This window comes from Tachyglossus aculeatus, chromosome 14 (genome assembly GCF_015852505.1).
Source record: "Tachyglossus aculeatus isolate mTacAcu1 chromosome 14, mTacAcu1.pri, whole genome shotgun sequence".
Lineage (NCBI taxonomy): Eukaryota > Metazoa > Chordata > Mammalia > Monotremata > Tachyglossidae > Tachyglossus > Tachyglossus aculeatus.
In genome coordinates, this window is record NC_052079.1 from 45255897 (window position 1) to 45269144 (window position 13248).

General features: G+C 40.1%; 1 protein-coding gene across 1 annotated transcript in view; it reads left to right on the forward strand.

Annotated features, from left to right (window-relative positions):
• The window catches only part of RFX4 (regulatory factor X4), a 117209-nt gene that overhangs the window by 89677 nt on the left and 14284 nt on the right, over window positions 1-13248 (forward strand). Inside the window, exons 15-17 of the mRNA XM_038756816.1 lie at window positions 765-929; window positions 12119-12281; window positions 12583-12721. Coding sequence (XP_038612744.1) covers window positions 765-929; window positions 12119-12281; window positions 12583-12721 — 467 coding nt within the window. The remainder of the gene's footprint in view (window positions 1-764; window positions 930-12118; window positions 12282-12582; window positions 12722-13248) is intronic.

Here is a 13248-nt window from a genome sequence, read left to right on the forward strand (position 1 = left end):
TCTTTACTGGTAGTTTTTCCTGTGACTTCATGATAAGGGAATCAGTGTATTAGGGAGTGTGTCGAATGAAATTACTAATGCCTTTTTCTCTTCTTTGAAGTGTGTGGTTGTGTGTAAGTGAGTGTGTAGGCAAGTATTTGAATAAAGTCAGAGCCTCATTCTAAAAACTTAAAAAAAAGTCTGGGGGAGAAGGTTTTAGCCCAGGTCAAAAAGACAAATGATCTTTGGCAGATCTAAAGAAATACTTTTCAATGTTGACCACGTAAGTGTGGCAGGATTTGGTGTCTGAGACACTGAGAAACAGAGGATGGAAGTAAGAAAGGAACAAATCAGAGTTACTTTTAACCCACTGTAAGCATTCCATCCTAATGAATCAGCACCAAGGAAGGGTTCATGAAAATGATTGTTATGTTTTTCCAGATTTGAAAAACATCTGACTGATGCGGAGGCTGTTTCCTCCCTGAAGTCGAAGTTTAAATGATGAAGAGGACGTGAGCAAAAACAGTATCGATTTGAAACAGTCCTGGAATTGGGCAAAGTAAACCTAATTTCTAAAAAGCCTGGTTAATTGATTTCTTATTGGCCATCCCAAGGTGTCTAAATTCAGATGTCTTCCAAGACTAAGATCAACTCACAAATTGTTAAAACCATTACTGGGAGCTTATAGTTATTACAAGGGATTTTTCAAATTCTACCAAGAAAATAAAAATATCTTTGTGATTCAGCTAGTAATTTTCTTCTCTTTTCAATGTTTGGCTCTGCAGCTGATGTCAGAGATGAGATTGTATTAGCAGAACCGGCCCCACCAACACCTTCCCCTGTACCATCATTTTCACCGGCAAAATCTGCCACCTCCGTAGAAGTGCCAGCTGCCTCCTCACCGATCAGTAACCCATCCCCAGAGTACACCGGCATGGCAACGACAACAGGTACGTGAACCACCTGCATGTGAAAACTGAACGAATAATTTCAAGCAGAATTTTTTTTCCAAATATTCAGACCTCCAATTGGTTTGAAAATCATCAGGCCCGATACCCAACCCATTGTCACGAGGGGAAAAAAAATGATAGAAGAACTAGATCTCTGCTGTTTGATTTCCTCTGACTCATTTCTGAGGTTATTGGAAGCATCATAGTAAACCTATAGATTTTAAATTTGCACAATGCCTTGTCCTGGGCCTACCTCTCTTTTTTATTTTATTTTACTTTTTATGGTGTTTCTTAAGCACTTACTATGTGTCAGGCAAGGTACTAAGCGCTGGGGTAGATACTAGTTTATCAAGTTGGACGTAGTCCATGTCCCACATGGGGATACTGTGGGGATTTGCAAATGAGGTAACTGAGGCACAGAGAAGTTAAGGCACTTGCCCAAGGTCACACAGCAGACAAATGGCAGCACTGGGATTAGAACCTAGGTCCTTCTGACTCCAAGGCCCATGCTCTATTCACTAGGCCACACTGCTTCTACAGCATGTTTATCTGGTTTCATAGCCTACTTAGCCTTTCATAGCCTTCCAGCTCTTAGAACAGTGCTTTGCACATAGTAAGCACTTAATAAATGCTATCATCATCATTACTTATAAGTCTGGGGTTTATTTATGGTATTTGTTAAGCGATTACAATGTGCCAGGCACAGTACTAAGCACTGGGATAGATAGATACAAGCTAATCAGGTTGGACACAGTCCTTGTCCCATATGGGGCTCACAGTCTCATCCCCATTTTACAAATGAGGTAACAGGCACAGAGAAGTTAAGTGACTTGCCAAAAGTCACAGAGCAGACGGGTGGCAGAGCCAGAAGCCTCTGACTTCCCCAGGCCCATGCTCTATCCACTAGGAAACATTGCTTCTACAGTGTATTTATTTAGTTTCATAGTCTATATATTAGCCTGGTACTTTTTTCCCTCTACATTTACTGCATAATTTGAAACAACTCATTTTTCCTTCCCTAGATTAATTTAGCATCCTCCTTTTACACTTCCATTTTGCCACTTCTATCATTCATTTTTGCCACTCTGAACTTTCTGAAACCTTGTTGACAGGGTTTAATGTTTCACAGTCGTCTCCAAGGGATAACATCCATTAGTTTTCACATTTATTCCCAATTTTATGCTACCCCCACTCCTGCTCTTTGTTCAAATGGAGAAGAACCTTTAATAGTGAGAAATGAGGAGAAACCATCATGGAAAAAGAGGAATTTGAAAGAGGATTTAATAGTGTTTAAATTTAGTCTTTAATTTCTTGCATTGGGATGGCACAATATAAACTACCTACATTTTGCTCTTTGTTTTGGACATTTAATTATGGTTAATTGTAGTTAGTGAAGATCTTTTCCAAGAACTAGTTCGCTTAAAGAAATTTGCCTTCATTTAAAATATACTGATACCCCAGAAGACAGAGCCATTTGATTATTGTTCTGGTTTCTTTCTTCTAAAATCAGTTTTCTTTCTCTCAGGATAAATCTTTGGAAAATGGCAAACTATAATATAGAAAGTTAGAGTGGTTAAAGCATTGGTCCATCATTGGATCAGCAGCTTATAGGTATCCCTTGTTCAGTCAATCAATAAATAGTTTTTATTGATTGCTTGTTATGTGCACAGCACTCTACTAGGTGCTTTGGAGGGTACAATACAACAGAATTAATGGACGCCATTCTCCTTGTAAGTCTGAAAGTTCATTATAAAGTTTTTTATTACATCATGACGTTAGAATATTTATTGCAGTGTGCTTTCAGGTGAGAAAGTAAGGTAGATATATAGCATTGGGATACAAGGAATGTGAAGGAAATGTTTTTATATATCTATGCATAATTCTCAACCAATTCATGAGCATCTGCCTGAATTTCATTTGGTGTGTACATTGAAAATCAGACACTAGATGGTCTGTCAGGTTTGGTATGTAAGGCAAACAGGGTAATCCTAAATGGATTCCTGAACAACATGTTCAGAAGTCATAAAAGACAATGAAAATATCAATATGGAGAAGATTCTTTTCAGATGCTTGTATAACCTTTGAAGATTAGATGTATTTCAACTTTGTTCTCAAACGTCTCTAGAGCTCATTTGAATACTTTACCCTATACCAAGTAATGCTATATATTTTTCCTCAAATACTATTCATAAATAGTTTATTTTTAAATTAAACTGAATTTTAGAGCATTCCCCAAATTGTTGTCCGAATCAAACATGGGCAACAAGCAACAATTCTTAATGCCTCCTCCATTTCAGGATGCACCCTTTGGGAACTATTCAAACATTAAGGCTGATTTTAGGCATGATTTCAGTCAGGTTTTTTTACTTCCCAATAACTGAATGCACTGGAAATCAGATTCAAGATCCTGCTTAAATATTGAAGGAACGTGTTATTTGCTTTTAAAGATATTTTTCGTTATGATTCTTTCCCCACATATAGGCATATTCTAGCTGGTGGGAGCTAAAATAGAAGTTTGAATAAAGCTAAAGATTATAGAGTTGCTACTTTTGGTGACTAACATTAAGGTGAAGGGAAAGGGTGCCCCTTATTAAGTGAAGTAAGTGTTAAATGATGAGATGGAGAAATTGATGGATGATATATGAGTTCTGAAGCAGGGGCTCAAGACTCTTCCATCGGCTCCAGCTGAATTTGGCATGGCATATAAGCTCTCTTTTGGACATTTTCCATCTATAAAACATAGACCATTCTAGCCCCTGCACAGCCAGTGTGTTCTGAAAATTGTTTTATAGATTTGATATTTTATAGTTAGGTATTATTTAGAAAAAACTGTGGTGTATTGAACAAACGACTTCAGTACCTGTTTCAGATCCATTATCACGTACTGTAATGCTGTTTTAGAGCCGTGATTATTATTTACTCTCTTCAGAAAGAGAATCACAACCTAAAAAACAAAAAATACTAGGTAACATTTAGGAGCTGAAATGCAAGCGAAGTCATCTCATCAGTTTTTTGGTGTTGTTTTTTTTAAAGTTCTGCATTTGTTTCATTTTTATGCAAGGTGGTTTGGTAATAGGGGTCTTCCTGAATTGTATTTCAACAGTTGCTCGGGAAGAAAATCTGGGCTTTGGATCTTCTATAAATTCCTTCCTTTTGGGAAACATTTCATTCAAGTGAAATTTTAAAATTCTTTGTTTCTACAAAGAAATCTTTTTTTCCTCTTTGTCTGTGGCTTTGTCAGACAGTATCCTTAACATGACACAGGGCTGTGATTCTTTACCATCCTTTAAAGTTGTGGAAGTGAAATGGTAAGCTCCTATTCTGTTCTGGCTATGTCACCCTTAGGTTCCAGGGCCTTGCATTTACCATTTTTATAAGGTAGTTAAGACTTTGCAACCACTGGCAATGGCAATAAAAGTTAACAATTAAACTTGCATCTTAAACTTCCTGTAGTTCACTCTGTGGCCACACACAAAAGAAGCAAATTAAATCATTGAGATTATATGATGCCCACTTAAACAAAAGTAAATCCCATATAAATGGCTCTATCAGCAGAACATCTGGCATACTGAGCTCGTGTTTTCTCTAAATGGTCCTCCTAAATTGTAGATGATTTAAAATGGGTCATTAGCCCTTATTCTTTTCAAATTACAAAAGCTCTATTAATGATTATTGAAATTGCCACAAAATTGCAACTACACTGAAAAGTATATGGTCACTAAAGCCCCATGAGTACTCATTTGCAAATAGAGTTGTTATTAGAAAACACTCAGCTCCTTTATAGGGCCTCTGAACTGGAAATGCTTGCTAATGGGTAACTAACGCCTTTGCCACCTGTAAGTCTTGTTGCTTTCACATTTTAGAAAGAAGAGAACTTCCATGCCTGCTGTAAAAACCTGCTTTTAACATTGACACTGACTTATTTTCTGAGGTAGATACTGAATGCCAACACAATTTATATTTCTCCAGAAATAAAATTAATTTTTGCCTCCCCTATTCAGATTGAACAGCTGGGCTTTGATTCCATTTCCAACTGAGCTATTGGTATGTTGAGTCTCACCCAGTGCAGGATTTCGTTCTGATTTGACTAAAAATGTAGTCATCTTGAAAACAGGTATTGAAACTGTAGAGCTGAATAAGGATCAGCCTCAATCTGTGGAGTCCAGCCACATGGGTCTGGGCTTTCTTCAAGGGGAACCTGAACTTGTATGACTCACCACTAGAATGGCCATTCTCTGATTTTATACCAGAAAATTGTGTCCTCTGTCTAGTGTTGATATGGCACCAGATGTGTCCATGTACAGTATTTTTTATTTTAAATATGCAGCATCACTTTGTCTTGGCTCTTGTCACCAATTCCAATGGTTTAGAAGCAGTGCCCATGTTTGCAGGGTTCTGAGAGGGGAACCAAATGGCTCTGAATCTTGGGAGCAATAATAATTAAAATTATGGTATTTGTTAAGCGCTTATTATGAGCCAGGCACTGTTCTAAGTGCTGAAGCAGATGCAAGGTAATCAAGTTGGACACAATCCCTGTCCCACATGAGGCTCACAGTCTTAATCCTCACAGTCTTAATCCCCATTACACAGAGGAGGTAACTGGGGCACAGAGAAGTTAAGTGACTTGCCCAAGGTCATCCAGTAGAAAACTGGTGGACCTAGGATTAGAACCCGCATCCTCTGACTCCCATCCCATGTTCTTGCCATTAGGCCATGCTGTGTTTCTGGGGTCATTAGTTGCTGCAGATTTCTACAAAAAGCCATTTTGGGTATCCTTGTCATCGAACCCTTGCCCACCCCCTCCCTCTTGCCTTGAATTCCTTCCCCATTCATATCTGACAAACCACCACCATCTCCCCTACTAGAATTATATCTTTTCCAGGAAGCCTTCCCTCATTCATTCATTCATTCATTCATTCATTCAATCCTATATATTGAGCGCTTACTGTGTGCAGAGCACTGAACTAAGCGCTTGCGAAGTCCAAGTTGGCAACATATAGAGACGGTCCCTACCCAACAACGGGCTCACAATTTAGAAGGGGGAGACAGACAATGAAACAAAACATGTGGACAGGTGTCAAGTCATCAGAATAAATAGAAATAAAGCTAGATGCACATCATTAACAAAATAAATAGAATAGTAAATATGTACAAGTAAAATAAATAGAGTAATAAATCTTTACAAACATATATACAGGTGCTGTGGGGAGGGGAAAGAAGTAGGGTGGAGGGGTTGGGGAGGGGGAGAGAAAAAAGGGGGCTCTGTCTGGGAAGGCCTCCTGGAGGAGGTGAGCTCTCAGTAGGGCTGAGTAGGGCTGAGTAGGGCTACATCATTCTCCCTCCATTCTGCATCATCTCTGCACTTAAGTCCATATCCCTGAGCCCTTTCAAGCTCACCCCACCACCACGGAACTTAGGTACATATTCTTTTTACTTGGTTGCTTCCCTTTCCTGTAATTTATTTTAGTGTCTGTCTCCCCCATCAGATTGTAAGGTCCTTGAGAGCAGGGATCATGCCTACTTATTCTTTTATACTCTCCCAAGAGCTTAGTACCATAAGCGCTCCATAAGAACCACTGATAATCAATCACTGATATTCAGTCAGACTGACTTATTGATTGTCTTTATACCTCTGCTATAATATTTTTAATCGCAAACATGAGGTGGGTTACATATGTTGGAGGTTTCTGTATTGGCACAGGGGTGTCCAGTGTTCTTGAGTGCCATCTGTGGACCATCCTACCCACAACTTCCCTTTTTATAACCATGACAAGCTGGGGGCAGAGGAAAAGGATGGCAGGTGCTGTTTTGTGTGTACGCAGCCTTTTGCATATGTTTGATTTTTCCCGTTGGACGGTTAGAACCACAGTCCTAGAAGCCCTCTGGGAAAACCACACATGTGCTTAGAACAATGCCCAGTGCTTAAAACAGTGCTTGACACATAGTAAGCACTTAACAAATACCATTATTATTATTACGTATGTGCAGTGGCACTGCCCGGGCCCAATAACGATGTTATTTGTTAAGCTCTTACTATGTGTTTAGCACTGTTCTAAGCACTGAAGTAGGTACAAGCTAATCAAGTTGGACACAGTCCCTGTCCCATTTTCCCCATAATCCCCATTTTCCAGATGAGGAAACTGAGGCCCAGAGAAATGAAGTGACTTGGCCAAGGTCAGACTGCAGACAAGTGGCAGAGCCGGGATTAGAACCTAGGTCCTGGGAACATTTACAGATCTGTTCAACTCACTTCCAGTTCAGCGCAGCCCCAGCTGAACCCAGACTCCACTCCAACTGGGGAGAACAAACAGGAAATGAAGGGGGCGGGTTGGGGGGCACAGCTGCATTAGGCAGTAAATGAATAACCTTTCCAACCCTGAGCCAATGTCACATATTACAATCTACCTTTTCCAGTTCTTTTAATTCATTTAATTGGACCTGATTTCCATTGTTAACCTGTTAGGTTAAAATTAAGGCAAAGGTACAGCAAGTGTAAAATCCAGCCCGTAGGCAATAATTCATTGTAGTTTATTGTTATTAAAAATTCTTATTGTTTCATGTATTTCTCTTCCCCAATTTAGGTGATAAACCTCTTGTGAGAAAGGAATTGTGTCTAAATTGATTTTCTCATATTTATTTCAATTCATAATAAAGTGCTTGGCAAATAGTGATTAACAGAGAAACTAATAATCACCATCATTATGATAGGCAACAACAGTGATGGCTCAGAAGGTCCTGTGGTGAGGGACTGCTTAAAAAGAATTCAAAATCGAGCACCACTTGTGTTTCGGTAGAGTCTCATCAACCTCCAAAATTTCCGGGAGAAGCTTAGTCTCAATGGGTCTAGCCCATCCTCACCCTGGAGTAGTTTGATCCAGGAACTTGATCCATTCCCTTTATAGGGAGGGCCTGGAGCGTAAGAACCGAGGAAATGACTCTTTTAAATTCATGAATCTGTAATAATCTCTCTATTCAGGGAAGCATGAAGCGTAATTCCTGCTAGTGAATCTAGCTAGTGGATGGGCAATAAACCCAGTCTCTTTGCCCCTCTTCCACCAGGGGCAAGGAAATTGGGATCTATAAAAGTCATTATTTGTCACAACTAATTTCCTTTTTAATTTTTCAATAGTTGTCATTTGAGGGTTCCTCAGAGGGACTGATTTTTTAAAATGCAATTTTCACACCATTTCCTAGTTCAGTTCAGTTTGATCTCCTGGACCTAGAACCCATTATCCCATTGTCCTTAGTATCTTGTTACTGCTTGATGGAGTTACTCTTGGTTCTGTAATCTGTTTCTGACACTCCTCTGCTTCCCAAAAGTAGCCACTTCTTCATCCTCTGAGGTGTGACTGCCTTAGAGAAATCCTAATTTCAGCAAAAATCATGTCCTCCCTTAAACTCTGGAGGAGTTACTGCTCCTTCAGTTGGTCTGAATCTGAGGCATTTGAAGAACTGATGATTTATTTTGTTTTGGTTAGCTAATAGTTCTTCAATAATTCTCACTCCCAACTTGAATTCTCTTATACAGAGTCATACATTTCAGTATACATGTACTTTCAAATCCCAGAGTGTATATATTTTTCCAAGGCTTATAAACCTTTGACCTTCATACTGATACGGGACTTTAATTTTTTTTTTTTTTAAAGAAAAACGGGAGGTATTAGGTTAGAGCCCTGGTAGTTAGGAGACCTGGGTACTGATCCTGGAGACCTGGATTCTAATCGTAGCTCCCTTCTTACCTGTTGGTGACCAAGGATAAATCACTTAGCTTCTCTGGGCCTCAGTTTCCTCATCTGAAAAATGGAGATTTAAATACCTGTGCTCCCTCCCACTTAGTCTCTGAGCCATGTGGGACAGGACTTTGTCTGATTTTGTTATCTCGCATCTACCCCAGCATTTAACACAGTGCTTGGCACATAATGAACACTTAAATACAATAGTTATTATTTCTTATGTGAATAAACCTTCTCCTTGATTCTGTCACTCAAAAGCTATGGCGTAGTGGATAGAGCATGGCCTTGGGAGTCAGAAGGTCATAGTTTCTAATCCTGGCTTCACCACTTGTCTGCAGTGTGACCTTGGGCAAGTGACTTTACTTCTCTGTGCCTCAGTTACCTCATCTGTAAAATGGGGATTGTGACTGTTAGCCTCACATGGGAAAGGGACTGTGCCCAACTGGATTTGCTTGTATCTACCCCAGCACTTAGTACAGTGCCTAGCACATAGTGAGTGCTTAACAAATACCATCATCATTATTATTATTATTATTATATTTGAAATCATGCCCATTTAAAATCTGCAGCTACTTTAACAAGATTTGCATATTTTTCTGTTTTAAAAATGCTGTCATTTTTATAAAGTGAGCTATCTAATCTGAGACTTCAAGCAGGTATTATTTAAATAGCTCGACGAGATTTCTGTGGCCTTTCATTCTCAAACTTTTCACCTAAACTACTTTCTTCCTAATTTATGCTTGATTTTTGAAATTCTATCTGAGGTTTAATCCTTAGCCAGAATTTCCTCTTGTAAACCTAAACCTTCACTGTGAAATTGTCAATTGCTCTGTTTCAACATGGTCTCTTTACTCAGCAGCAATGTACAGTTCACACTGCTGCTGTAGTTCATAATTTATCATTGAACCTGTGAATTCTAGCTGTTTTGGGCATGTGTTCGAATCTGATTAGGAACCCAATCACAGTGACACGGTGAGGCCGTCTGTTCAGTCATGCTGGTAAAAGCACAACGAGTAAATAGGCCTACACTTGTCTCTAATGCGCTCCCCTTATCTGAATTATATTTTTTTGCTTATTTTCATTGATGTTGTGTGCCTCACTCGGCAAAAATCAGGAGCAACTAGAACTATGTAATTTTCTTTCTCTGGGTAAAGTAGTTTCGCATATGACACTGAAAACAACTTCCCCAGGTAAAATGCTTTCCAAGACAAGGGCCATTGAACCACTTTATATCAGATAGTTGAAATAATATTATAGTTTCAACTTTGTACCTCTGCATTCCCCTTCGATTTCTATCTGCTTTACCATCAGCATCCTGCTCCTAAGGCCTGTAGCTCTCCATAACTGCAAGGTTGAATGCTCAAACCCAGGAATGTGTAGATGAGTGTACTTTGAGGTGGTATCCACTCTTAGATTCTCTTTCTGTAGTCCTTGATTGAAACTTTAAAGTGAAGTGCTGCTCAATGTGCTTCACCAATCTTCAGCATAATTAGCGGGCAGGAATGTAGCATTTCTGCAATTGCTTGAGAAGAAAAGTAGCCTGTGTTCTAATTCTGTCTCCAAGCTTGACTTTGGAAATCACTTATGACTTCTTCAAGTTTTCCATCCCTAATACTGAGGTTTATGTGTTCTGCCTCTAAGTCTTTCTTGAATATAGTGAAAATAATAAGGAAATGACTATAGAGAACTTAAAGGTTCCTTGAGGAAGACAGTGTTCCATTTAGAATGTTGTTAGCAATGGAGTTGTCACATAAATCTGTTTTAATAACTCTGTTCTAAAATCCGATGCAAGATAGTGTCCATCTTATCTCCTTAAAGTTGTAGGTGCTTTATGGCTGGAAACTTTATTTTCCTTTCTAGATGTTTGTAGCTCTCCCTGGACGCACAATACGTTTCAAACCAAACAAATAGCTATTGCATTTTTAGATGCAGCATTGCCTAATGGAAAGAACACCAGCTTGGGAGTCAGGGGACGTGCATTCTAATTCCAGGTCTGCCACCTGCCCGTTGTGTGACCTTGGGCAAGTCACTTAACTTCTCTGTGCCCCAATTTCCTCATCTGTGAGATGGAGTTTAAATATTCATTCATTCATTCAATTGTATTTATTGAGAGCTTACTGAGTGCAGAGCACTGTACTAAGCGCTTGGGAAGTACACATCAGCAACATATAAATATCTGTTCCTAGCTCTCCCCTCTTAGAATCTGAGTCCCAAGTGGGACAGGGGCTGTTTCCAGCCTGATTATCTTCTATCTTCCCTAACACATACTGTGCTTGGCTTACCCACAACAAAGCCCTCTTTTTCCCTTCTTCCTCTTCTGTCCGCATCACCTTTTCACTTAGAGCTGTACCCTTTAAGCACTAGATATTCTCCCCACTGAATGCATGCACATATCTGTAATTTATTTATTTATTTTTATAAATAATTTTTTTAAAAAAAATTAAAGAAATATTTTATAAATATCTTTTACAAATAAATAACCCCCATCTAGACTGTAAGCTCCTTGTGGGCAGGGAACTTGTCTACCAACTCTATCGAATCATTACTCTCCCAAGCACAGTGCTCTGAACGCAATCAGCAATCAATGCCATAGCGTGGCTCAGTGGAAAGAGCACGGGCTTTGGAGTCAGAGGTCATGAGTTCAAATCCCAGCTCTGCCAATTGTCAGCTGTGTAACTTTGGGCAATTCACTTAACTTCTCTGGGCCTCAGTTACTTCATCTGTAAAATGGGGATTAAGACTGTGAGCCCCACGTGGGACAACCTGACCACCTTGTAACCTCCCCAGCACTTAGAATAGTGCTTTGCACATAGTAAGAGCTTAATAAATGCCATCATCATCATTGGAGTCAGAAGTCATGGGTTCAAATCCTGACTGCCAATTGTCAGCTGTGTGACTTTGGGCAAGTCACTTCACTTCTCTATGCGTCAGTTCCCTCATCTGTAAAATGGGGATTAAGACTGAGCCCCCAGTAGGACAACCTGATTGCCTTATAACCTCCCCAGCGCTTGGAACAGTGCTTTGCACATAGTAAGCACTTAATAAATACCATTATTATTATTATTATTGATTGATTGAAATAGTAAGTGCTTAACAACCACAGTTGTGATTATTATTACCATTATTATTATAAGATCTTCTCCCAGGTATTCAGTCATGATCAAATACTGTTGTTAAGTCTCTGTTGTGTATCAAGTCCTCTCGCCTATTAGGTCACGTGTTCCAGCTGCTCCAAGTGAGCTTTTTAGACCTTAGGCACATGGACGCTGCAGGGTTTTATTCCTCTGTGTGAGTGGAGGGGAGTTATCTATTATATGTTCCCTTGTGTAGCTGTTACCCTTATGATTCAGTTGGATAGCACTTTCTCACTCCTTCCCTGGGCATCGGGACAGGAAATTATTCTGCGTGTCCCGGCATGACTGGAGAGATAAAGACAGTTTTGATTTTCCTTGGCAGGTGCGATGCAGTCCTACACGTGGTCCCTGACCTACACAGTAACTACAGCTGCTGGCTCCCCAGCTGAAAACTCCCAACAACTGCCCTGTATGAGGAGTACTCATGTGCCTTCTTCGTCCGTCACACACAGAATACCCGTTTACCCCCATAGAGAGGATCATGGGTAAGCTTCCCCTTCCAGGATGCTGTCTGGGATATTTTGAGAAATAAATTTGCTATCTGCTAATTCCGTTGCATTGAACTCTGCACATAGTAAACACTCAGTACAAACCACTGATGGACTGAGTGGTTGCAGTTTCCCCATTTTGTGGTACTCTACATTGGGCAGCACCATTTCAGATGGGTCACTTAATCTAAAGAGAGTTTTCACCTGTGAGAAGGTCACCCACAGGAAAAGGAAATATCCAGTGCCAGCATGCTGAGAAGTGATTCTTAACAGTGTTGAAATGTTTGATGTGTTTTAGATATACAGGAAGCTACAACTATGGTAGCTATAGCAACCAGCATCCTCATCCGATGCAGAGTCAGTATCCATCTCTCCCCCATGACACTGCGATTTCTGGACCACTTCATTACTCACCTTACCACAGGAGTTCCTCCCAGGTAACTTTGTTTTCCTTCTTGCCGAAGCTGCCGATTTGGTGACAGTGTAGAACATCCTTTGACACAGGCATTTCGGCCCCCAGGGGAGTAGGCGGGATCTGCTTTGGGAAGGAGAGCTGTATGCCATCTTGGAGCTATTTTTTGGTACTGGCCAGTGGGTGAGGAGCTTAAAATAAAAAAAAAAGCAGTTGAGAGGACCTATGCCAAGGAGATGGGGGTACATCGGCAACCTCCTCTTTCCTTTTCCTGTTTTCTCACATCCCCTTCCCATCTAAAACGCTGAGGTGGGAGAGGGGGAGTTTCCAATGTCTAGCCCTCTAGACTGCAAGCTCATTATGGGCAGGGAATGTGACTACCAACTCTGATATATTGTTCTCTTTCAAGTGTTTAGTACAGCACATAGTAAACGCTTAATAAATATGTTTGATTGATAGCCCTCATTCCAGGACCCTCACCGATCTAGTTCCACTTGTGCTTGGAAGTGACCCCTATAGACATTCTGACCCCTGGACAGTGAGGATTGCTGT